Raw genomic sequence first — 25,845 nt, 5'->3', positions numbered from 1 at the left:
GAGCAATCCCATCTGGAGTGTGCATGTTAGAATGGAAACCCGACAATTAGCATTGTTACCTTTGATTGATACGACAGTTGATATATCTCTGCAGTTCCATACGTGATCCCATATTGGAATAAATATGTCAAAAATATTAACTGGAAGAAGGTCTGGCTCTCACCCAACCAATACCTGGTGATAAACAAAGTTAAAGAAATTTAATTTAAGTCCATTCATAAATTCTATCCTACAAATGATCACATTGTAAAAAGATTCAAAAGAAATATCGATTCAAAATGTACTCACTTATTCTGGCTGTGTCCCATTGTTCAAACTGTTTGGAGTGATATGTGTAATGTTGTGTCTGAAAGCATTGAAACTGATTTCAAATGATTTTGGAAGGATGTTTTTGGTGTTTTTGACCATGTAACGATTAGAACAAAGCCAAAAGAAACATTTATTATTCATTTGTTGATTGCAAAATTCCACGTCCACAAATCCAAATTCTTACACAAAAAACCCTCTTTTAATTACTTTTCATTGTGAATTCAATCAGTATCTGGACTGTATTAAGTTTTCTTCTAATTCAAAAGCAATTAAAACCATAAATGTATGTAAATGTTTTGGCTTTCTGTTATAATTTCATCCCCCTGGCTGGTTATAATGTGTTGTGCTTTTTGTTGTTTTTTATTTGATTTATACTCTTTATATGTTTTAATTCAACTTGAAATTGCATAATGTGAAGTTTTGTAATCGTTGTACTTTTTGCAAATGTTAAAACAAAACAAAAAAAACCCTATTGTTGATTAGTTTGAGGCGTAGCGCCTCCTAGTGGACGAGGCGCAGCAGTGAAGCGTCCACCACTCATCACACCAACGCTGGGGAAGTTAATGCAGTGACACGCTTGTTCAGATTAAAGTCTTCCCCCAGAAGTTTGCAGAGCAAAACCATAAGGCTTGATTTAATTTTTGTATTAAGCCTCATTTAACTTGACGAGATAAATCAAAGCTGTCTCCACCGATTTCCAAACGGGATCCTGGTTTTTTCCCAAAGAAAGCGACTGTTGAATTTTGGTGATTTATGAACAGCTGTCAGAAGAATTGATTTAAACTGAAAACATGACTGTCATAAGGAGCATAAGTTAGTGTTTGAAAGATTCCTCTAACTCCACTTACTGTGAGGCGCGTGGTCATTAGCAGTACTGGAGTTGTAAAAAACAATCAGGGGGGTGGTGGATTTTATCATATGGGGACAGATAATTTGTGCTGATTACAAATAATATAATATATTACAAATAATAGCAGTGACCAAAACAGCTGCAGAAATACTGCAGGAATGACATAGCAGCAGTTAAATGCAGCCTTCTGTAAGCTTTAAATATCCACTGGGCTCACATCAAATACATCAAAACACAACAATAAAAAACACTTTTCTGAACTTATCAATATGACTCTGTCCTTCACAGGATAAGTAACATGGATCACTGCAAAAACTCACAATCTTAAGAATATTTGACTTATTTCTAGTTAAAATGTCTCATTTTAGTAAAAAAAATCTCATTACACTTAAAACAAGACTCATCACTGGAATCACTGCCAGTGGAACAAGATTTTTTTGCTTGTAATGAGAAGATAAATCTTGTCCCACTGGCAGAGTTTTCTACTTATTTCAAGTGAAAATTTACTTGAATCAGGTGAAAATTGTCAAATAATTTATTTTTCCGGTGTTTTTCATTGGATATACATTAGTCCACGGGTGTCCAAAGTGGGTCCTGGAGGGCCGGTGTCCTGCAGGTTTTACATGTCTCCTTGCTTCAACACACCTGATTCAAATTAACGGTCGTCACCAGTTTGTCATCATCAAGGTCTGGACAGCTCTGTTGGTGACACAGTTATACTTTTATCTGTGTGCTGAAGCAGGGAAACATCCAAAACCTGCAGGACACCGGCCCTCCAGGACCCACTTTGGACACCATTGGTTTAAATAAATTCATGATGTGCTTCAGCCAATGCAGGAACCATGAAATAATTAAATATGGAATGAAATAATGACATACCGGTATACACGACTGTCTCAGAAAATTAGAATATTGTGATAAAGTTCTTTATTTTCTGTAATGCTCACACTCACTCACTCATCTTCTCCCGCTTTATCCGTTACCGGGTCGCGGGGGCAGCAGCCTCAGCAGGGATGCCCAGACTTCCCTCACCCCAGACACTTCCTCCAGCTCTTCCGGGGGGAGTCCGAGGCGTTCCCAGGCCAGCCGAGAGACAAAGTCTCTCCAGCGTGTCCTGGGTCTTCCCCGGGGTCTCCTCCCGGTGGGACATGCCTGGAACACCTCCCTAGGGAGGAGGGACATGCCTGGAACACCTCCCTAGGGAGGCGTCCAGGAGGCATCCGATACAGATGCCCAAGCCACCTCAGTTGACTCCTCTCAATGTGAAGGAGCAGCGGCTCGACTCCGAGCTCCTCCCGGGTGACCGAACTCCTCACCCTATCTCTAAGGGAGAGTCCAGCCACCCTGCGGAGGAAACTCATCTCTAAGGGAGCGTCCAGCCACCCTGCGGAGGAAACTCATCTCTAAGGGAGCGTCCAGCCACCCTGCGGAGGAAACTCATCTCTAAGGGAGCGTCCAGCCACCCTGCGGAGGAAACTCATCTCGGCCGCTTGTATCCGCGATCTTGTCCTTTCGGTCACTACCCAAGTCTTCTGTAATGCAATTACAAAAACAAAAATGTCATACATTCTGGATTCATTACAATTCAATTGAAATATTTTAATATTGCTGATTATGGCTTACAGTTTAAGATTAAGATTCCCAGAATATTCTAATTTTTTGAGATAGGATTTTTGAGTTTTCTTAAACTGTAAGCCATGATCAGCAATATTAAAATAATAAAAGGCTTGCAATATTTCAGTTGATTTGTAATGAATCCAGAATGTATGACATTTTTGTTTTTTTAATTGCATTACAGAAAAAATAAAGAACTTTATCACAATATTCTAATTTTCTGAGACAGTCCTGTAAATAGATTCATGATGTGCTTCAGCCAATGCAGGAACCATGAAATAATTAAATATGGAATGAAATAATGACATATATATCCAATGAAATATTCAAAATGCAATTATTTAGTGACACATTTAATTATTTAATTGCATATTAAATCATTTATATATAAATGTATTACCAATTGTATTTATTTCATTGTACATCTATTAAATGATTGAATTAATTAATTATTTATTTAATTTTGACTGTTTCACCATTCCATAGGAAACAGGCTGTTCTGAAAGGCTTCTGTGGTTTTTCAAGTGAGCTTTTTTAGAAGACAGATCTTGAGATGAGAACTTGTGATGGCAATAGAATAGTTGCTAGTCCAGTGTCTACCTACCCAATAATAATAATAATAATAATAATTGATAACAGGTAGCTCTGTTACACAAAGTAAAAGATTCACTGGATAACAAGGCATTGTATATTTGATATAACACTCTGATTGTTCCATATCTGGCATTGAAGTTTGGGGAAATACTTGCAAAAAATATATTCAGTCTATTTTCATTTGACAAAAAAAAGCCATAAGAATAATTAGTAGAAAACAATATAGTCGTCCTTCAAATCCATTATTCCTTCAGTTAAAATTTCTTGAATTAGTGGAACCACAGAATTCTGCAAATTATGTGGAAAGTTCATAAGAAAATGTTGCCAATCAATATACAGAAAAAAATTGAAAAACAGAGAAAATAAGTATAACTTGAAAGGAACAGAGATCTTTAAAAAAAACAAAATTCAGGACAAAATTAATGGAACGTTGTGTTTCTGTAAAATGTATCAGTTTATGGAACAATCTGGATACAGAAGCCAAAGAATGCAAATCAAACATTACATTTAAAAGAATAATAAAAGCCAGTTTGATGAAGAAATATCATAATTGTTAAGTTAGGTGGGTTTTCCTTTTTCTCTCTCTCTCTCTCTTTTTAGCACCATTGTCATATTTTTTTTTCTCTGAATCAAAAAGAATACGACTATCCGTGTTTGACGACAGCTATTTATGTGTTATTTTATAACTTTGTTGTAGTTTTGTTTTTGCTTTGTTTTTTTATTACATTTATTGAAAAGTGTTTTTTTATTGCGTAATTTGTAATTTGTTTTTTTTAATTATTACATTAATTGAAATTTGATTTCTTAGGAAAAAGGGACAGGTAAAATAAGCTTAGTCTTCTTTCTGTTCCCTTTCATTCAAGGAAAGACATTTGTTGTAATTATATTGAACTGTTTTGTTTTTCTTTTAATGGATGAAATAAAGAATAAAAATGATGTCTTTTTTTACACTTCTAACTTAAATACAGACAGGTAGTCAAAGCTAATGAGGATGAATAAGCTTTCCCCTTAACTACAGCTTTACAGCCAAAAACAACCAAACAAACGAAAAATGCTGTGGCAGAAAATGATTCGTATTATCAGTTTTGTGCCGCACAACTGAAAACAATCCCCATTTGTTGAGGTTATATGGGCAACATCTTACCTTCACAATAACACATATCCCTCAACAGATTTCTGGTTTTGATGATAAAGGGGGAAAAAAGAAATGGTGAAAACCTCCACTTATTTCTTCACCATTTTTCTCTGAGCTACAGCCTTGGTTTCTCAATTCCAACTCATCTGCATTTGAGCTCAATCTGCTTTTCCCACGTTTGCTGTAAACTTCTTTTTTACCGTTTTCGATTGGTCATCATGACAAATGTTAAAAGGTGCCAGAAGCAGCAGCAGAAATCTTCCAGCCATGAAAGCATTCAAACCAGCGTGGAAAATATTTCAGAAATCATAGATTTCATGGAAAAAAGCTCAGTAAATAATCTCAAGATGCTCAAGTTGCTCCGTCAGCACGAGAAAATTATAATAATTGAAAATTTATAGGAGCAAAAGTGAGTGTGCAAAAAAGTCAAAGAACTTAAATGTCCTAAAGAAAACTCCTCCACAGCGATAAAAGTTATTGATTTATTGATTCTAAAGATGGATCCATAAGCTGCTGTCAGTAGCACTGATGTGTTTTTTGTTGTTATTTAGCAGCGTGAAAAAGGTCATTGTCTGGGGCTAAATTTGTCTAATATTAAGACTCGCTATGATACGAGGAGTATTAGGAACATGCAAGAGAAAAAAGATTTGAGAGGGAAGATTTTTTTTTATTGTGCACTTCGAGAAAAAAGTCAAAATGTCGAGATTACTGTTAAAATACAATTTCAAGAATAAAGTCGAAATTTCAACAATAAAGTCGAAAATTTCACCTTTTTCTCAACATTTCAACTTTATTCAGGAAATTTTGACTTTTTTCTTAACATTTCGGGTTTTTTTTTTCAAAATTGTACTTCAACATTAATCTCGACACTTTGACTTTTTTCTCGACATCTCGACTTTTTTTCTCAAAGTGCATAATGAAAAAAAATCTTCCTCCTCTAAAATATTATTTTTATTTTTCTCCTGCCTGGCCCTAAATGCCTTTAAAAATGGTGTCTTGCTCAATTGAACGTAGGAAATCTATTATTTTCAGCATGATGAACTTGCACTTCAATGGTGCTATCAATGTGTTCACAGAAAACTTTGATTTAAAATAATAAGAAAGCATATTCATGAAAAACTGTCTACACAAGTGTAACCTCAGCTATCAACTAATCAAAGGCTGGTGAAATGTAACCTCTTAATCCTATGGAAGGGGATACTTTGTATAGATTTTTTTCTGTTTTAACCTTTAAAGTACAAATGTGAAAAAGTTATCATGGGGAATGCTGCATTTATTTATTTTTTCACATACATAAAACCATATGCGCACTTTAGCCAAAAATGTGTATATTTACAAAAAGGAAATAAGTATACACAGATTTTTAATACAAGAAATAACATCCTTCAGTACAACACGATCCTCTAAGTATGAACAAAACTTTGTCAAGTTTATGTGCAAAACCTATTTTTTTACAAGATGAGTTTTATTTTACAAAACTCAAATGTATGTTCAAGATTACAGTTGCAGCCCACATTCTCTGTAATGTTTCTAAAAAATGCCGCAGCTTTACAGCAGGTTCATCACCATTGATTCATGTCCAGTGCATTCAACAGACATGGGATCAATCTTTTATCTTTGCAAGATTGAGAAAAACATTTGGTGCATGGATTAAAATGTAAATCAACTTTAGGTGAATCCAAATTTTTGTTGTTTTTATTTGATAATGAGCTGATTCTTGCGCTGCCTACAGGCCAAGCCTCATATCGACTATCAGAGTTAATCACTGACGTACGGAAGAGTATTAGGGCCAGGCAGGAGAAAAATAAAAATCATATTTTAGAGGAAGACTTTTTTTTTCATTATGCACTTTGAGAAAAAAGTCAAAATGTTGAGAAAAAAGTCAAAATGTGGGGAAAAAAGTCAAAATGTGGGGAAAAAAGTCAAAATGTTGAGAAAAAAGTCGAAATAGAGAATAATGTTGAAGTACAATTTCGAGAAAAAAGTCAAAATGTTGAGAAAAAAGTCAAAATGTCGACAAAAAAGTACAATTTCGAGAAAAAAGTCGAAATGTTAAAAAAGTCGAAATAGAGAATAATGTTGAAGTACAATTTCGAGAAAAAAGTCGAAATGTTGAGAAAAAAGTCAAAATTTCGAGAAAAAAGTCAAAATGATGAGAAAAAAGTCGAAATGTAGAGAATAATGTTGAAGTATAATTTCGAGAAAAAAGTTGAAATGTTAAAAAAGTCAAAATGTAGAGAATAATATTGAAGTACAATTTCGAGAAAAAAGTCGAAATGTTGAGAAAAAAGTCAAAATTTCGTGAATAAAGTTGAAATGTTGAGAAAAAGCTGACATTTCCACTTTTTTCTCGAAGTGCACAATAGAAAAAAATTCTTCCCCCCTCAAGTATTTTTTCTCCTGCATGGCCCTAATTCTCTTCCGTACTGATGTGACCCGACCCTCCTGCAGAAACTCACTGCAATCAAACGGACTAAAACCTCAACCTCCTCCTGACGTCTCCCTGCTGTCAGCGCAGCAGATTCTGCTTTACTGCAGGAATTGTTGCGCCGGGTTCTCAGGTATGAAACGCACGGCAGTGCAGAGTGAAACAGAACCAGGACCAGCTGTCAGTAGAGTCTCACTGCTGGAAAACAAGGAGAATCAACAACCCAGATTGTGCCCGTCTCTACAGCTGTTCCTGCATGCTTAAAATCAGTAAATCAGGGGTCTCCATCCCTTTAGCCCAGGGACCCTTGGATGAGAGAAAAACAGAGCAGGTCCTGCTTGGAATTCTTATTTTTTCCCTTTTGTTTAACGTGTCACATTTTAAGCCTGGCTTCTAATAACTTTTGAATGTGTTTTATTCTGCTTCTATCACCTTATTAACCAGTTCCTGACTGGGTTATTAGCTACATGTGTTTACGGTTGATGAAACTTTGTCCTCGTCAGACGTGGAAGGAGTAACGTTAGGCCGAGCTGGAACGTTACAATCTCCAGCTTTAGGCTTCGTTATTGTCACTAATTTATCCATCAGGTCTAACTAGCATTAAATATGAAATAGCCAAGTCAATTTAACAACAAATTTTCTTTTCTTAAACAGCTAGCTAGCTCATATTTCCGCTCTAAAGTTGACATTAGTCACATGACTCACGTCATGGGAATCATTTATGTAGAGTTGTAGACTAAATAGTTATTGTCAAAAGTAGATTATTATCGCCTGTTAATGGAGTTTTCTCAATCATATATAATATACAGGACTGTCTCAGAAAATTAGAATATTGTGATTTTCTGTAATGCAATTACAAAAACAAAAATGTCATCCATTCTGGATTCATTACAAATCAACTGAAATATTGCAAGCCTTTTATTATTTTAATATTGCTGATCATGCTGATCATATCCTATCTCAAAAATTAGAATATTCTGGGAATCTTAATCTTAAGCTGTAAGACATGATCAGCAATATTAAAATAATAAAAGGCTTGCAATATTTCCGTTGATTTGTAATGAATCCAGAATGTATGACATTTTTGTTTTTTTAATTGCATTACAGAAAATAAAGAACTTTATCACAATATTCTAATTTTCTGAGACAGTCCTGTATATATAAAATGTATTTTATATTTTTCAACTCTCACAAATTATTTTGGTTAAAATTGCCTTTATTTCTTTTTAAGTGTGAGGACCCCCTGCAGTTCCTCTGTGGCCCCCCTAGGGGTCACGGACCCCTGGTTGAAGACCCCTGATTTAAATGTTTCCCTTCTTTCACTTTCCCGTCTAAAATAAATTATCGGGCCACTAACAAACTTGGGAAGGTCATTTATTAGGTCTGTGGGAGCAGGGAAACATGAGAAACATGAGGAGCCCTGGACTACGGGAAAACAGAACTACGGTAAAACTGAACTACGGGAAAACAGAACTACGGGAAAACTGAACTACGGGAAAACTGAACTACGGTAAAACTGAACTACGGGAAAACTGAACTACGGGAAAACAGAACTACGGGAAAACTGAACTACGGGAAAACTGAACTACGGGAAAACTGAACTACGGTAAAACTGAACTACGGGAAAACTGAACTACGGGAAAACTGAACTACGGTAAAACTGAACTACGGGAAAACTGAACTACGGGAAAACTGAACTACGGGAAAACTGAACTACGGTAAAACTGAACTACGGGAAAACTGAACTACGGTAAAACAGAAGGGACAAATGAGTGGTGTGGTTCCAACCTTCACCATCAGATGCAACGACATCCAACCACAGACCTGGTAAAAGAACAGCTTTCACACTGAGATCAAACTAAATACCACTGTGGTATCAGAAGGTCCAGTGTGAGGGATGTGGTGAAATCAGCTGGAATAAAACTCACACTTCAGTGTACCTGGCTCAATGACAACAAACTATCCATACACTTGGGCAAAACAGAATCCATCCTCTTTGGGTCAATTCCTAAACTCAGCAAGGTTGATAACTTCATAATCAAAGTGGGTGACAATGTTATCACAAACAAAACTGAAATCACCTATCTGGGCTGCATCCTAGAAGCAAATCTCTCCAGTGAAAAAATGACTGCTAGGGTAGTGAAAAAAGTCAACCAACGAACCCGATTCTTGTATAGGATCGCCCCTCTAGTTGGTAGAGACACACTGAAGATTTTGGCAAGGGCACTCATTCAACCTCACTTTGATTATGGAGTTCATGTCTGGTACCGTGACGCCTCTAAGGCTCTGAAAACCAAGCTCCAGACAGCTCAGAACAAACTGATAAGGCTTCTGCTCAATCTTCCATCTCGGACTCACCTAACAGCAAACCATATGCTCAGCGTGGGATGATCCTGGTAACCGACAGAGTACAGTTTCTTGCATTGATTTTGGTGTACAAGATACATTACTCCTACAAAATACCCTTGTACTTGTCTAAATACTTTCAAAATGTAAAAGATTTTCACCACCATAACTCTAGAGGCAGCTCAAATCACTTTCAGCCCGGGGTTAACTCCAAGAAAGGTTTAAATTCGTTTGCATCCTATACTACCAACATGTGGAATTCCTTACAGACAGCCGTAAAAGAGAGAAATCCCTAATCTCCTTCAAGTCTGCCCTAAAAAGCACCTACAGGAGGCTGCTACTCTTAACTGGGAATAATCACCTTTTAGTCTCTCTCGGTGCAAAATAACAGTAATTCCCCCCTTTTCTTTTTTTTTTTACAATCTTCCCTACAAAGTACTGCTTCTTACCTGTATGTCATTCAATGTCATATGAGTTTAAAAAAGGTCTCCAATGTAAACAAGTGTAATGCTTTCTTGGAATAATAAGCCTTTTAGTTGACTTTGTATCAGCGAATCTGTACTGTCATGAAACTGTACCTGATCCTATGCAATTCTTCTAATAAATTCTTCAATCAATCAATCAGTCTTCCCCTTTAACTTTGTCAGAAAAACAGTTATAAGCTTTAACAAAACAAAAAAAAGAATCAGCAGTTTGGTTTGTCCCCTCTGAGCTCCTGTAATAGCCAACTTTATACCAACTATCCAAGGCAATTCTTATTTCCACACAATTCTATACTAATGAAAACAAAATTATCAACTCTCTCTTGAATTTCTAATAATAAATCACACATTTTAGACCCTGGGACTTTAAATCATCACATGAATTCACCCAACCCCCAAAGAAATGTGACATTTTGAGGGAGACAGATAGGCAGTGTTACTTTAATTAGAAGAGTGGATTTTTTTACAGGACAAGTTCAGGTCGATATACACAGAATCAGAAGCTGCAGATAAAATAAACAGAAAAATACATGTTTTACTGCCTATTTATACAGCCTCAAAATGTCCCTCTAGCATTCCAGTTGGCTGCAAAAAACTAAAGCTTCCTGCTTCTAAAATAAAACTTTGATTAGAAAAACTCTCTTCGTGCTTCGTCACTGCTTTCTTTCTTCACTAGAACTGATCCTGAACTAGAACTGAACAGTCTCCTCTAGTCGGAGTTATTAAGTTCCAACTGACGGAATAACTTCCCACGCTTTTCTTTTCTTTTTTACCACAATGACACCGAATTGATCCTGATGCAGAACATCACCAGTGTACAAGTTGGCCTGCTAGAAAATGTAAAAAAAAAAAACTCTGCATGAGCCGTTAACAAAACGCTTTGTGCCCGAGGTCGAATCAAGAAAAAGCTCGGAGGGCGAGAGTCTGACGGGGATCAAAGTTTTGAAGACAGAAGAGCTGGATCCCCCCAATGGAAACTCTAGAGCTTTGCCAGGAACTCCAGATTTAATCCAACCATTACAGACGTAGCTGATTGACAAACGTGGAACTTTGTTCACACTTTGGAGCAAAGGGGGAGAAAGAAAAAGCGAAATCTCACAAATAGCAGCTAGCTGGATGATCAGTCTCTGTGAAGAATAACAAAATGATAAAAAAGTGTGCATGTCGTCCAAACAGGATGACATAGTAAATAAATATTTGTGTGCGGACACATGAATGCTGATGTGTGATTTATCCGAGCAGCAGGCCGGACAGGGCGTTCAGGTCTCTCATGTAGGGGTTGTCTCTGAGGATGCGGTCGATGCGCTGCTTCTGCTCGGGGAAGATGTCGTACAGCTTCCTCTTCAGCTCCGCCGTCTCGGCCGGGCAGCGCTGGGGCGGGGGCGAGGGCGACGGGGAGGGCGAGCGGCGGGGCGGGGGCCAGTGCAGGGCCCCGGGGGGGTGGGGCGTCAGGGACGTGGGGGTCTTGGGGGCCGAGTGCAGGGCCTGCACGTAGACCGGCTGCTGCTGCTGCTGCTGATGGGACGCCGGACGGAAGTCCGGGGGCCTCAGTGGAGGGGGGGTGGCCGGAGCCCTCCTGGAGGAAACACACGGAGAAGTTCAATAAGACATTTTATTTATAATGCACTTTACATTACTGAGAATCTCAAAGTGCTACAGTTTGATAATTAAAAAGGAAACGGAAATAATTAAAGCTGCAAGCAGCGATGGGGGTCCATTTTGACACCAAGGTTGGTGACAGATGAAAAGAGGGGAATGTTGATGCTGGTTATGGATGATGATTGGGTCTGGTGAAGGGTGATGTGCTCCATCCACGCCTTTATCTCCTCCAGACAGATGGTGAGTTGTGAAGAGGATGAAAACAACAACTCTGTCATCACTGACTACGTTTACATGCAGTCAAAATTCAGGTTATTGCTAATATTCCGGTTACTGAAACATTGGGAATATTCCGTTTACATGGTAATTAATCATTCAGGATATCTGGATCAAACCAGCGACGCACGGAGAACGTCATGACGCAATTAGTGTAATTTCTGCTTCTTCTTCCTGTATCCAAATTCAAAACAAATGCTGCTTCACGCAACTTTTCTCTCACCTTCTTTTAAATCTGTCTATCCCGGTACTTTCTACCGTCTACAAATGCAGAAATGTTCATATCCTTCATTACATTTATGAAGTGATTAGTCTCCTCCTGGTCTTGTGTTTCTCCGTGTTTATAAGAACTTCCTGGACTCAAAAGACCAGGATTCCTTGTGAACAGAGCATGTGCAGAAAACAAAACCCCAATATGAGCAAATTCGGGTTATTCAAAGGGGTTATTGGTGTTTACATGGCCGTGCAAATTCGGGTTATTGCCAATATTCGGGTTTTAAAAGGGTTATTGATGCATGGAAACACAGTGAATAATACATGTTTGATGCCTGTACACTCTGGAAAACACACACCTGTGGTCTTTCCGCAGGAAGAAGTCCAAGTGAGGGCCGTTTTTCCCCAGAGGGTCGTCGGGGATCATGAAGTGATCCTCCACAAATGTGAACTGAAGGAGCCTGTTGGGCGGAGGACAAGAAAACAGGAGAGAAAACCTGAATTTATTCTCAACGCCTCTCAGATAGGATATAGAATATATTATTAACCTCTAAAGGGAAACTGACTCACAAGATAGAAAAAAGAAAACAAAAACGGCTAATTCTGAGGATTTTTAGACAAATAACCATAAAACACCATAAAAAATACTAATATTTCACTGACTTACACATTTTTAGTAGTAAACTAAGCATCAACAGCAGATCAAGCTGCTGTTACTTTACTCAACATCTGCATGTCAGGATTTCCCATCATAAAAACACAGAAGCTGCACTAAGCACAAAAAATACTAACCTGAAGAAATGGAAAGTAGGAATGAAAACAAAAGTCCCAGAGCAATTTTCATCAGTTCTTAAAAATCATGTAGTGACCTGAGTGAACTTTTATGAATTCTCTAAGATCTTTTGAGATCATTTGAGGAAGAAAAAAAAACACAACAAAAAGTCCAAGAACAAATGAAAAACACGATAACTTCTACTCCGAAGCAGAAGCACGCGATTCGTTTCACAGGAACAAATGTGTAGTTCTTTGTAAAAAAAACAAACAAACAAAAAAAACTATTCAGAAATGGAAAAATGCTTTGAAAATAAATAACAAAAAAACAGGCAACTTGACAAAGCAAGTATACTACTCTTACAAATCTCATGAGGTGAGGTAACTTCCGTCTATCATTGCAAAAACAGATCTGTAATACACGTGTATTTAAAATAAACAGCATCCACGTACAGTCACATGACTTTGAATTGTAAGGTTTAATGTTAACAGGACATAATAGATCATCTAGTCTTTATAAAGGTCTTAAAATGAGGTTTTAAGTATCATTTATGCACATCGATCATAAAACCTCACCAAAGGATTGCAGCAGTAGTGACAGCAAAGTAGAGCCGACACTAGGCCGGTGTTAAAAAAAAAAAAAAAAAAAAAAATCGATTTTCCGATTCTCAATCAATTCTCATATTAATTCCTAAACATCGATTCATATTTCTAAAGATCGTTTTTTTTTTTTTTCAGCATTGCATTACAACTTTTGGTATTTTTTTTTGTTTATGCCCAAAAAAGGAATGTTTTGTTGGACACGAGAATAACTGGTGCCATGTTTTTGGCTTTAAATATGTTTAAAGGTATGAAAACATTAAAGTTTTCAGTTATAATTGCATAAATTGTCTATATTTCATTACTTTATATACTGCCTTGGGGTTACATCTGCATAAAATGCTAAAAACGAAACAAAAATTAAAAACCGAAATGGACGGAAAATGGAAAAAAATTTAAACGGAATGTGGGGAAAATTAAAACTGATTTGCAGCCCTGGATCTGTTTGGTAATTCTGACCCACGTGTTTCTGAAAGCAGTTCTATCAGGATTCTGGGAGCTGATTGGTCCTTACAGCATCATTAGCTGCAATACTTGCTGTTGAATCTCAATATAATACTAGTATAAATATGTTGCAGAACTACAGTCATATAATTCATGCAACAGCTCAAAAAACAGTTTTAATAAAACTAACCCAAATCAATATCGGAATCTAATCTTGTTAATCGATTCTGAATCTTAACAATAGGATTCGATTTTTTTTTTTGTGGAACCACTCGGTTCATATTAGGTATAAACATTGTATAATATGTTGTGCTGAGATTTTCACACTCAGTTAACATAAAAACAAAAACTGCAAGCGAATCTCCAAATGTATTCTGGGTAAAATGGTTGGTCATCAACATCCGTCTATCATCGTCATCATCCATCACTTTTCAACAGAGCAGTAATCCTACAGCCTAAACAAGAGCGGGAGATAGAAACACAAAAGTGGAGCCATAAAACGCAAAGAAAAAGAAAAAAGGAGCAAGAAAAGGAAAAATTGCCCAAGCATATTTTGTTCACCCTAATCCTCCTCCTGTGGGAGATGAAGCCGACGTTGTTAGCAGAGATTCATCCCCGGCCCCCACGGTGAGTTCACAGAGCCCAAGGCTCGCCGAGTTCCTTCAGGTAGTGCTGAATAGGCCACAATACTTCAAATTGAATTTTAACTTTTTTGTGAATTTATGGGCCGCCGTGCCAGTTTTACTACCCTGTCATTAGTTGAAGTTGATGTGAGACGGTGATTTCAGAGATCTGGAGGCACCGTGGTGCTGAACTCCTACAATGTCTGAAATCCAAATGTATCCGTTTTATTAGGCTTTGTTTTTGTTGTTCTTGAAGTTTTTTTTTTTTGAAGGACTTTGTCATGTCATTATATGAAGTGGGTTTCCGCTATCTGTCGTGCTGATAAATACAATCAAACGCGAGTCACAGGGGTTGACATTAAATTATACGTTACCCTGCTGCAAGAAAACATAGTTATTCCGAAAAATCTTATTATTTTAACAAATTTGAGAATTATCTTTAACAATCTCTAATAGGCTATATTCTCCTCTTACATCTGGTAATGCTTGTAAGCGCCCGTTGTTGGGCATGTGTATGCTATGATAATGAGACGGGTTTGCTGCAAAGGGCCCGGCTCTGATATGATATGTTTTTTCAGCTTTTGGAAAAACATTCGGGGCTTGAGCCTCTCGCCGACACCGTTTTTCTTTTTGAATCTCCATGTGAGATGCAGCAACCAGCAGAGGGCGATGTGATCTAACACAATAGTACGGACAGGACCCTTCACTCTGTCCTCTGCAGCAGGGCGACACTCACTCCTGATCAACATCTCACCACCATTCAAGAAATTGCAAGAATTTGCATTTTGCACTGCTGGATGAAGGTTCTAAGTAGATCTTTAAAATTGCAAAAAGAAGAAATGGGACCAATTACGGAAGAGTATTAGGGCCAGGCAGGAGAAAAATAAAAATAATATTTTAGAGGAGGAAGATTTGTTTTCCATTATAATAATAATAATAATAATAATAATAATGAATTTAACTTGTAACGCACTTTACATTCAATGAATCTCAAAGTGCTACACTTAGACCATTATTCATTGGTGTCTTGCCCAAGGACACTACGACAGCAACTGGGACGGAGCGGGATTCCAACCGCCAACCTTCCAATCATTGGACGACCCGCCTTTTTTCTTGAAATTGTATTTCAACATTAATCTCGACATCTCGACAAAAAGTCGAAAAGTTGAAATGTTGAGGAAAAAAGGCAAAATTTCAACTTTTTTTCTCGAAATTGTATTACAACATTATTCTCGACATATCAACTTTTTTCTCGAAACTGTACTTCAACATGCAGGAGAAAAAATATTTGATAAGGGAAGATTTTTTTTATTGTGCAATTCGAGAAAAAAGTCGAAATGTTGAGAAAAAAGTTGAAATGTCGAGATTAATGTTGAAGTACAATTTCGAGAAAAAAGTCAAAATGTTCAGAAAAAAGTCAAAATTACGTGACTAAAGTTGAAATGTTGAGAAAAAAGGCGAAATTTCGACTTTTTTCTCGACATTGACTTTTTTCTCCAAGTACACAATGAAAAAAAATTATTTTTCTTTTTTCTCCTGCATGGCCCTAATTCTCTTCCGTACTGATGTGACCCGACCCTCCTGCAGAAACTCACTGCAATCAAACGGACTAAAACCTCAACCTCCTCCTGACGTCTCCCTGCTGTCAGCGCAGCAGATTCTGCTTTACTGCAGGAATTGTTGCGCCGGGTTCTCAGGTATGAAACGCACGGCAGTGCAGAGTGAAACAGAACCAGGACCAGCTGTCAGTAGAGTCTCACTGCTGGAAAACAAGGAGAATCAACAACCCAGATTGTGCCCGTCTCTACAGCTGTTCCTGCATGCTTTAAATGTTTCCCTTCTTTCACTTGCCCGTCTAAAATAAATCATCGGGCCACTAAAACTTGTGAAGGGAGGTAATTTATTGTCTGTTGGAGCAGGGAAACATGCAGGACTGGAGCAGAGGACCCTGAACTACGGTAAAACTCAACTACGGTAAAACTCAACTACGGTAAAACTCAACTACGGTAAACCAGAAGGGACAAATGAGTGGTGTGGTTCCAACCTTCACCATCAGATGCAACGACATCCAACCACAGACCTGGTAAAAGAACAGCTTTCACACTGAGATCAAACTTAGTACCACTCATTGTGTTTACACAGGAAGTTTAATTCCTCTTAAATTCAGAATTAAAATTAAATCCAATGTAAAATGAGTAAAAATTACCATGTAAACACCTAATTCCGATGAAAATGGCCATTGGCAGTGTAAAAGCTGTTCTTTTACAAGGTCTGTGGTTGGATGTCGTTGCATCTGATGGTGAAACCTCTTCAATTACAGTTTTTCGAGCATGTTAATTATGATGGATTCTTTTTTTTATTTATATTTTTGTCTTTTTTATTATTTACATTTGTTTATAATTGATTATTATAGTTTTATTTTTACTACTGTTTCATGTTGGAAATAAAAATTTCAAATAAAAAAAAAATTCAATTCACAGTTGAAAGTCTAGTATTTGAATCACGTCTTGATGACTTTATTTCAAATCCAGTGTGGTGGTGTATAAAGGCAAAATAAAAAAACTAAAAAAAACAACATCAAACAAGTGAACACTATTTTTAAAATGCATGTACAGGACTGTCTCAGAAAATTAGAATATGGTGATTTTCTGTAATGCAGTTACAAAAACAAAAAATGTCCTACATTCTGGATTCATTACAAATCAACTGAAATATTTCAGCCTTTTATTATTTTAATATTGCTGATCATGGCTTACAGCTTAAGAAAACTCAAATATCCTATCTCAAAGAATTAGAATATTCTTGGAATCTTAATCTTAAACTGTAAACCATAATCAGCAATATTAAAATAATAAAAGGCTTGCAATATTTCAGTTGATTTGTAATTAACCCAGAATGTATGACATTATTTTATTTTTATTTATTTATTTATTTTTTTTTTTAAATTGCATTACAGAAAATAAAGAACTTTATCACAATATTCAAATTTTCTGAGACAGTCCTGTATATGCATTTTATGATGCAACTTTCTCCTCTTGAGCACGTTGGGATCTTTGTGTGAAAAGCAAATCAACAATGTGGATAGAAGATGATGTGACATTAGTGAGCTGAGGAAACGTTCCAGATAATCACCTCCCCTGGATGATCCTCCTCCAGGTGTCAGACGTGTCCACAAAGTCCCTCAGGTTGTCGTTGGTTACGATGATCCCGTCCGTTTTCTCTGCCAGGTGGAGCAGGAACCTGACGGGAGGAAAATGGGAGTTTCCCTGAGTTCAAAGATTGGACATTACAGCTGACATCCACCCCCCCGAGGTGCTGAGACAGGAATGCTTCTCAGTTTGGATGGTTTCACTATCTGAGCATACAAAAAGTCATCTGCCAGATTTGGCCTAAATCATTACATTTAGCTGATTTAGCAGGAATCTGTTTATTATAAAAACACAACGCAGGAGCTAAAGTGACTGGACAAACCCTCTGTGACCCCCCCCACAGGCTTTCTGGAGCAATACTATTTTAGAGGAGGAAGATTTTTTTTTCATTATGCACTTCGAGAAAAAAGTTGAAATGTTGAGAAAAAAGGCGAAATTTTGACTTTTTTCCTCGACATTGACTTTTTTCTCGAAGTGCATAATAAAAAAAAAAAACTTCTCAAATCATTTTCCCCTGCATGGCCCTGATACTCTTCCGTACTTGAGCCAGTCCCCAGTGGTCAGTTCATGGACAACCATGACTCCTGCTTCCTCCCAGCTTCCACTTGGCTGGGCAGGTTGGAGGGAAGGGGCTCCGGGTTGTTCTGCAGGTCTACAACTGAATCTCTTGTGTCGCCACTTACCCATGTACATTTTTTAAAACCGCTTCAATGCAGTTGCAATGAGAGGTGTGTACCTGTCGTCGTGGGAGGAAATCCTCTGTCCACAAACTTCTCTGGAAGGAGTGAAGGACAGCAGCCGGAGGTCCTCTAACTGGTTTAGAAAATGTTGCTCTGGAATGACAGAAAACACCAACATTCTCAGTTTTTATATATATATATATATATATATATATATATATATATATATATATATATACACACACACACACACACACACACAAATGTAAACACAGCACAGGCTCCCAGACACTCTTCAGATAGGTGTACTGTTCCCTGCACTGTAAATCTCCATGGAAGGGTAGCCACACAGTGGAGCTTCAATGCATGTGATGAAGCATTGTCCTTCATATTTTGGTGCTTTTCCACTAGTCCCTACTCAGCTCGACTCTCCTCCACTCGGTTTGGTTCTTCTCCACTAGGGGTCTAACGTGCAGAGTAGATACTTTTCTGTATCTATTCTGCTGAGGTTCTAAGCTGCTGAGTCAGTTGTATCTGACATCATCACACTACAGGACACAGATTGGTCGGGGGGTTGGAGTCAGACGTCTGAGTCAGGAGGTGAAATCAGAGAAAGAGACTGACGGTTTTTGGTTCATTTTATTCAACAGACAATGGCAGCAGAAGTCTGTTGTGGTTCAACTCTGAGGTGCAGATGTTCATAAACCTGGTGCTGAGGAGAGAATCACTCATTTTTTAACTTGATATGGAACACAAGCCACAGACCCAGCAGCACATCTATCATCTCCTCCAGGTTCTACATCTTTAGTGTTGTCATCTTTGTTTAGATCCCACAATCAAATACGTCACAGCAGCTTCACTCCAACCTCCTACTTCTGCTCCAGGTGCTGAATTGTAGTGGAAAACAAACCAGGCTGAGTTGAGATGAGTAGAGCTGAGTAGGTGCTAGTGGAAAAGTGCCATTATTTTGCACAAACTCCAGCCAAATGCTGGAGCACAGAACTCATTATGGAAAGTAAATGAGCCCACGTGTCCCAACGTGTCCCAACATATCAGCATGGATGTGAGCAGTACTGCAGTTGAGGGGGGCTGGCATCCCCCCGAAATAAAAACGGTCCAAATCATCCCCACCTGAAATAAAAACGGTCCAAATCACCCCCACCTGAAATAAAAACGGTCCAAATCATCCCCCCCCGAAATAAAAACGGTCCAAATCACCCCCACCTGAAATAAAAACGGTCCAAATCACCCCCACCTGAAATAAAAACGGTCCAAATCACCCCCACCTGAAATAAAAACGGTCCAAATCACCCCCACCTGAAATAAAAACAGTCCAAATCACCCCCCCCCCCGAAATAAAAACGGTCCAAATCACCCCCACCTGAAATAAAAACGGTCCAAATCATCCCCCCTGTAAAACTGCCATCCCCCCTTTCCATCCCTTATTATTATGTCATTTCATCAATGAATGTGGTTTTACTGCTATTTCAACATTTAGAGTCATCACCAGAAAAATAAGTTATTTGACAATTTTCACCTGTTTCAAGTAAATTTTCACTTGAAATAAGTAGAAAAATCTGCCAGTGGGACAAGATTTATCTTCTCATTACAAGCAAAAAAAATCTTGTTCCACTGGCAGATTTTTCTACTTATTTCAAGTGAAAATCTACTTGAAACAGGTGGAAATTGTTGTTTTTTCTGGTGATGAGTCTTGTTTTAAGTGTAATGAGATTTTTTTTACTAAAATGAGACATTTTAACTAGAAATAAGACAAATATTCTTGTTAAGATTTGGAGTTTTTGCAGTGATCCATTTTACTTATCCTGTGAAGGACAGAGTCATATTGATAAGTTCAGAAAAGTGTTTTTTATTGTTGTGTTTTGATGTATTTGATGTAAGCCCAGTGGATATTTAAAGCTTACAGAAGGCTGCATTTAACTGCTGCTATGTCATTCCTGCAGTATTTCTGCAGGTGTTTTGGTCACTGCTATTATTTGTAATATATGATATTATTTGTAATCAGCACAAATTATCTGTCCCCATATGATAAAATCCACCAACCCCCCTGATTTTTTTTTTTACAACTCAAGTACTGGATGTGACGTCCACGTACCTGTTGTGAGTCGGTCTCTCTTCTGCCGCCACTGAGGGACGAACACGGTGATCTCCCGGTGGCCTCTCCTCCAGAACGTCTGCACCGCCAGGGCGATGCCCCGGCAGGAGAAGAAGCGATGGAGACCGTGACTGGTGGGAGAGGGAACAGAGAGCAGTCAGACGGGGAAGCAACCTGGAGGTTTCAAGCTTCATATTACTGAACAGAAAAGAAAAAACAATAAAATAAAAGAATTCACTTGTACGCAACAGTAGTGCTGCCACCTCAGAAAAAGAAAAAAATATCAGTATCACGTTATAACGTGAAAAGTTTATTTTAGAACAACAAACATTTCAAGTTCTAACGTGATATTTTTCACATTATAATATACAAACTTATCACGTTAACGTGATCATTTATTGTTAGAACAATATACTATTTAACACGTTATAACGTGATACGTTTGTATATTGTAATAACGTGATCATTTATTGTTCTAACAATAAATGATCACGTTATAACGTGATAAGTTTGTATATTGTAACTTTATAACGTGAAAAATATCACATACCGTGAAATGTTTATTGTTCTAACAATAAACTTTTCACGTTATAACAGTGAATTTATTGTTCTAACAAACTTTTCACGTTATGACGTGATACTGATATTTTTACGCTTCCGTACACTTGCACCTCAACCTGGGATTAAAAGGAAAATCCTACTTTGTAAGGTAACGCTGTATTTAACATTGCACAACCAATAAACGGAAAAAACACTGCAGAAAGTTTTGTCATCATATTTAAAAAAGAAAGAAAAAATTAATTCAGTTGAGAAACTATTACACCCTAGCTAGATGTCTATGTTTAAGATAAAGCTTTTCTGAGTCACCCGTTTTATTTTCAAGTAACTTAAAAAAAAATGTAAAAGACGAAAACCAAATCCTCCAAAAGGCACAATGCAAGTCATCAGCTGACCTAGATGTTTTGTGGTGACGTGTTTGATCTGCAAACGCACGTCAGACTGCTGTAGTACAACACGCTGCTAGATAGAGGAGAAGCCCACAGAAAAACACGAGCAGCAGAGATGAGAATCTCCCTGAGAGCAGCCGTCACCTTCAACAACCCCAACATCACCAGTGATCTCAGGAACCAATTGCGTGGTAACTGTCAAAGCGCCACAAATGTTGGACAAAAAAAAAAAAAAGGGTAAATGTTACATCGTAAAAGATATTTTGAGCAAACTGTGGTTACGGAAATGTTTCTGTAACCGCAAATGCAAACATCTGTTGCATCTATCTGCAATGAGCTCTGTTAGTACATGATGACACCTTTTAATTTAAAATACTTGAACGCTTCTTATGCTCTCTTCCATTGGTCCTTCCTGGTTGTGAGCTTGTGTTTGGTGTCCACTGGTGTTTCCCTGCATGCTGGATTACTATCAGCTGCACAGATTTGGCCTCTTGAGAGATGCGGTAAAGCAGACGCACGGCAAAAAACTTTTACTGCTTGGTGATGAGACGGTTCAAGTCTACGGCAAAGAGACGCAGACCTGACCAAACTAAGAAATATGTATGTGTGTCTGTGTGTGTGTGTGTGTGTGTGTGTGTGTGTGTGTGTGAGTATAATTATAGTATAGTTAGTTATTATAAATACTTAATAATAAATTATTAGTGAACGGGGGTAGGGTTAAATAAGTTTATACTTCTGCCTACTCCTTTTTGCACATGTACCGTAATTAAGATATTTAGTGTTAAAGGATGAAATTCTTTGCTTTTTTTTGTTTGTTTTGTTTTCTTATCTTCTCTTTTAATTGTTGTCTTTTACATGTACAAAAACACAAATCAAACTAATAATACTAATCATCATCATCCTCATCAGCCGACCTCTGGAACAAATAATGATGTCATTAGCTGAATTATGGCACATTTGCACATTATGACAAGAGCATGATGAGTGTCTTTCATCATCGTAGGAGTCAGAGAAAACTTTCCAACATCAAATCTGATAAGACTGAGCTGAATTCATCTTTTGATGGAGTTGATACTGATCTACGAACAAAAAACGCACTCATTTTCAGCTTAATGCCAAAATGCAAACACACAGGAAGCTCCAGCAACTGCTGAAAGAGAAAGTGACACTACTGAGATTATGCAATCTCTGAAATCGCTGTGCGTAACGCCAGCCTGATGAGGGGAAATACCTCAAAAGCCCAGAATTATTTCATATAACTTGCAACCTTCTCTCAGGATCCCACGGTAGTCGCTCTTTGAACCTACACCGTTAACCACAAGTGGCCCAGAGCCAGAACTAAAATAAAAAACTGAATTCCTGTTAACAGGATCCAGGATAAGTTAGGGCTCGGCAGGGAAGTAGATTCCTTCATCCCCTTCTTAATACAGAGCAGAAAAAGATTAGCCAACCTTTGGAGAAGAAAGTCGCATGCAAACATGCGGGAAATTTATCAAATCTTGTGTCCTTCCTAAAGGAAAGTTATTCCTGCTACTGTATCTATGGAAGAGTATCAGGGCCATGCAGGAGAAAAAATATTTGAGAGGGGAAGATTTTTTTTTATTGTGCACTTCGAGAAAAAAGTCGAAATGTCGAGATTAATGTTGAAATATAATTTCGAGAAAAAAGTAGAAATTTTGAGAATAATGTTGAATGTTGAAGTACAATTTCAAGAATAAAGTTGAAATTTCGAGAATAAAGTCAAAATTTCAACTTTATGCACGGAATTTTGACTTTTTTCCTCAACATTACGACTTTTTTCTCAAAGTGCATAATGTGTTATGTGCTATATAAATACAACTGAATTGAATGCCAAGTAACATTATTCACAATTGGAAGAGACCAGAGGTTCATCAAAGTATTGTGCAAAAGTCTCGGGCACCTTCTAGACCTGGTTTTTAATCAATCATTTTAGTACATACATATTTTTCATATATTTTTAAAATCTCTTTAATACTCAAAAAGAAAATACATGAAACTGTCTCCATTTCAACCAAAACAGAATAAAGTGGTTGTTAGGGAAAATTTAGCCTCGGTCACTAGATTAAACCAGAACTGCTGAGAGCGACAAAAAGGTCTGGTCGTCTTCTCCAAACAAACATCCACCGGAACAATGTTTTGTTATGTATAGGTGTGTGTGAGTACAGTGTGAGAGTATAATTATAGTATAGTTAGTTAGTTATTATAAATACTTGTTAATAAATGATTAGTGAATGGGGGTAGGATTAAATAAGTTTACACTTCTTCTTACTCCTTTTTTCACATGTAAATTAAGATAAGTGTTAAAGGATGAAATTCTTTGTTTTATTTTTTTTTGTTTGTTTTGTTTTCTTATCTTCTCTTTTAATTATTGTCTTTTACATGTACAAAATAAAATAAAAATCAATCAATCAATTTTATTCTTAACATGGTGTAATTTTTTTAAATGGCTGATGCTGATTATTATCAGCCAAATGAGTCATTGGTCTAACTCTAATAGTACTATTTTTTGTTCGATTCTTAAGAGTAACTCTAATGGCCCGATTTACTAAAGGTTTGCGTGTGTAAAAACGTGTGCAAACTTGACAGCACCCGCAAACCAAAGTGCCAGCTGATCTACTAACAGCGTGCAAAGAGGACTGCGTCTCTCAAATGCGCAAAATAGCACACGCAATCCATTTAGTACTTTTGCCCTGATGAATAATCAATATGGTGCGTACCCACCAGAAATCACTAAATACTGGGAGGGGAAGATGCAAATTGGTCCATTTACCACGCGCAATGAGATTTACCAAGCCTGAAAGTAATTGCGTGGATTGTGATTGCGTCTGTATTTAATACGTTCAAAAGGAAGGTGCTAATCTCCACATGCAAAAGGAGAAATATTTTATTTAAATGTTAAATAGAGTATTATTCAGCAAAAGGTTGCCACTGGAGGCACATTTATTTTTTTATTTGTGATAATAAATAAATCACGTGTTTTCATGGAGAAAAAAGTGTTTCTCATTGTGCGCCTATACATGTTCTGCAGTTGTCATACCCCGGTGTTGTGCAGTATTAGCGTCCAGTTTTGTGTTAATGATTCATGTTTAAATGCGCTCATGGATTCCACAATAGTCATACTTTCCCACAATCACAGTCACACATAACAAAAATCGGGTAAATGGTTATTGATGTCATTAATTAATAGCCTGCTTACTGTGTTGTCTTCCATAATATTTGTCAATATATATAATATATATTGAACTTCTAGTTAAAACTCCTAAGTATGTGTTTGTGTGAGTGTGTATATATATATATAAATATATTGAAGTGTCAGTGTGTTGTTTTTTTTCTTGGTCTACTTATCATTGAATATACGAGGGGGTGCTTTTCACGGCAGGGGTGCTGAATACGGCACAACAATTTGCCTCTTCCACTAATATATCTATAACTCCAACTCGTCAAATTTCATTTTGCGCTTGCGACTATATCCTGCTTTCCATCCAGACTCTCCATGGCGCAAAGTTTGCGCCGCAAACCGTAAGACGCGCAACACCTCATTTAAATACTGAGGTTTGCACCTGTTATCAATTGCGCAAGCATTCTTAGTTGATCATCCGCAAAACACACAACAACAGCACGTGCAAACTTTTTCAGTGCACACGCAATTTAGTACTCTTTATTTAGGATCTTAGTAAATCGGGCCCTAATAGTACTATTTTTTGTTCGATTCTTAAGAGTAAAAAAAAAAAAATGCATGCATATGATTATTCAGAATGTGATAAAACAATAAGACCAGGGGACTCAGACTTTTGCACAGACCTGTACTTTTGTCTTTAACATTAAGAGGCTCTCAATGAAATAATCCATATTTTATATGCTAATAATTGCTTTTTTTTTTTGAATGAATGAATGTTGATAAACTTTTGAGTAATTGGGCTTGTAAATTCAGTAAAATGAAAGTATTTTCTCCTTGCGCAGGAAATACTGAGTCAGAGATGAAATCACTTCTGGTAAAGTTGGAGGCAGAAGAAAGAAAGAACTTGAAAAAGAAGTGGTTGCACAAGTGAGAGGTCAAGAGGTCAGGGTAATCTGAGATGAAACTACGATAAAACTCCAGGAAAGAGTAAGGAGAAAAGAATACAATGAACCACTTCCCTCCTTCCTTCTCTATGTGATGCACTTGAAATCCTTATAATTTCTGTATTAGTGAAATACACCAATACTGAGTTTTTTCTCTCGAAAAGGCCTTTTCTTCTCATAAACGCCTCCGTACCATGAACCCACGCATCAACACGATGCCCCTAAAACTGCTGTCACTCTGCCGGGCACATGCACAGTCATACACACAGTCATACACACGGGCAATGAGTAACGCGTGATGTGAATGCGTGGGCCAAAGTGTTGGTGCACCCACAACACGAGGGTTGCAGCTGAGGCCTACGCACTGTATATGATACGCTCGTGTGTGACCCGAACTGATGACAATAATGATGGGAAGGACGGCAGTTTCATTAGTGAAGGGAAAAACCTGTTGCATTTTACTACAGGTGTGGGAAGTGACACCATGAAAACAGTTCCTATGTTTCATTAAATTATTTACAGCCTCAGTTTCCTTCAAATAAAGATGCTGAATCAGACTCAGAGGAAACGGTATGGACCGTCTCAGAAA

The 25,845-nt window shown here is 37.5% G+C and overlaps 1 protein-coding gene across 2 annotated transcripts in view; it reads right to left on the bottom strand.

Annotated features, from left to right (window-relative positions):
* Positions 1–8,018: 8,018 nt before the first annotated feature.
* n4bp1 (nedd4 binding protein 1) overlaps positions 8,019–25,845 on the bottom strand; it is a 44,483-nt gene continuing 26,656 nt past the window's right edge. Inside the window, exons 7-11 of one of the 2 annotated variants that reach the window (XM_061722334.1) lie at positions 20,227–20,357; positions 18,170–18,266; positions 17,417–17,524; positions 12,206–12,307; positions 8,019–11,334 (exon numbers count right to left, since the gene is read on the bottom strand). In XM_061722334.1, coding sequence (XP_061578318.1) covers positions 10,989–11,334; positions 12,206–12,307; positions 17,417–17,524; positions 18,170–18,266; positions 20,227–20,357 — 784 coding nt within the window. In that variant the 3' untranslated portion in view covers positions 8,019–10,988. The remainder of the gene's footprint in view (positions 11,335–12,205; positions 12,308–17,416; positions 17,525–18,169; positions 18,267–20,226; positions 20,358–25,845) is intronic. The other variant, XM_061722333.1, reaches the window with a different exon arrangement.

This window comes from Cololabis saira, chromosome 5, assembly GCF_033807715.1.
Source record: "Cololabis saira isolate AMF1-May2022 chromosome 5, fColSai1.1, whole genome shotgun sequence".
Taxonomy (NCBI): Eukaryota; Metazoa; Chordata; class Actinopteri; order Beloniformes; family Belonidae; genus Cololabis; species Cololabis saira.
This window is presented reverse-complemented; position numbering and strand designations above follow the sequence as displayed.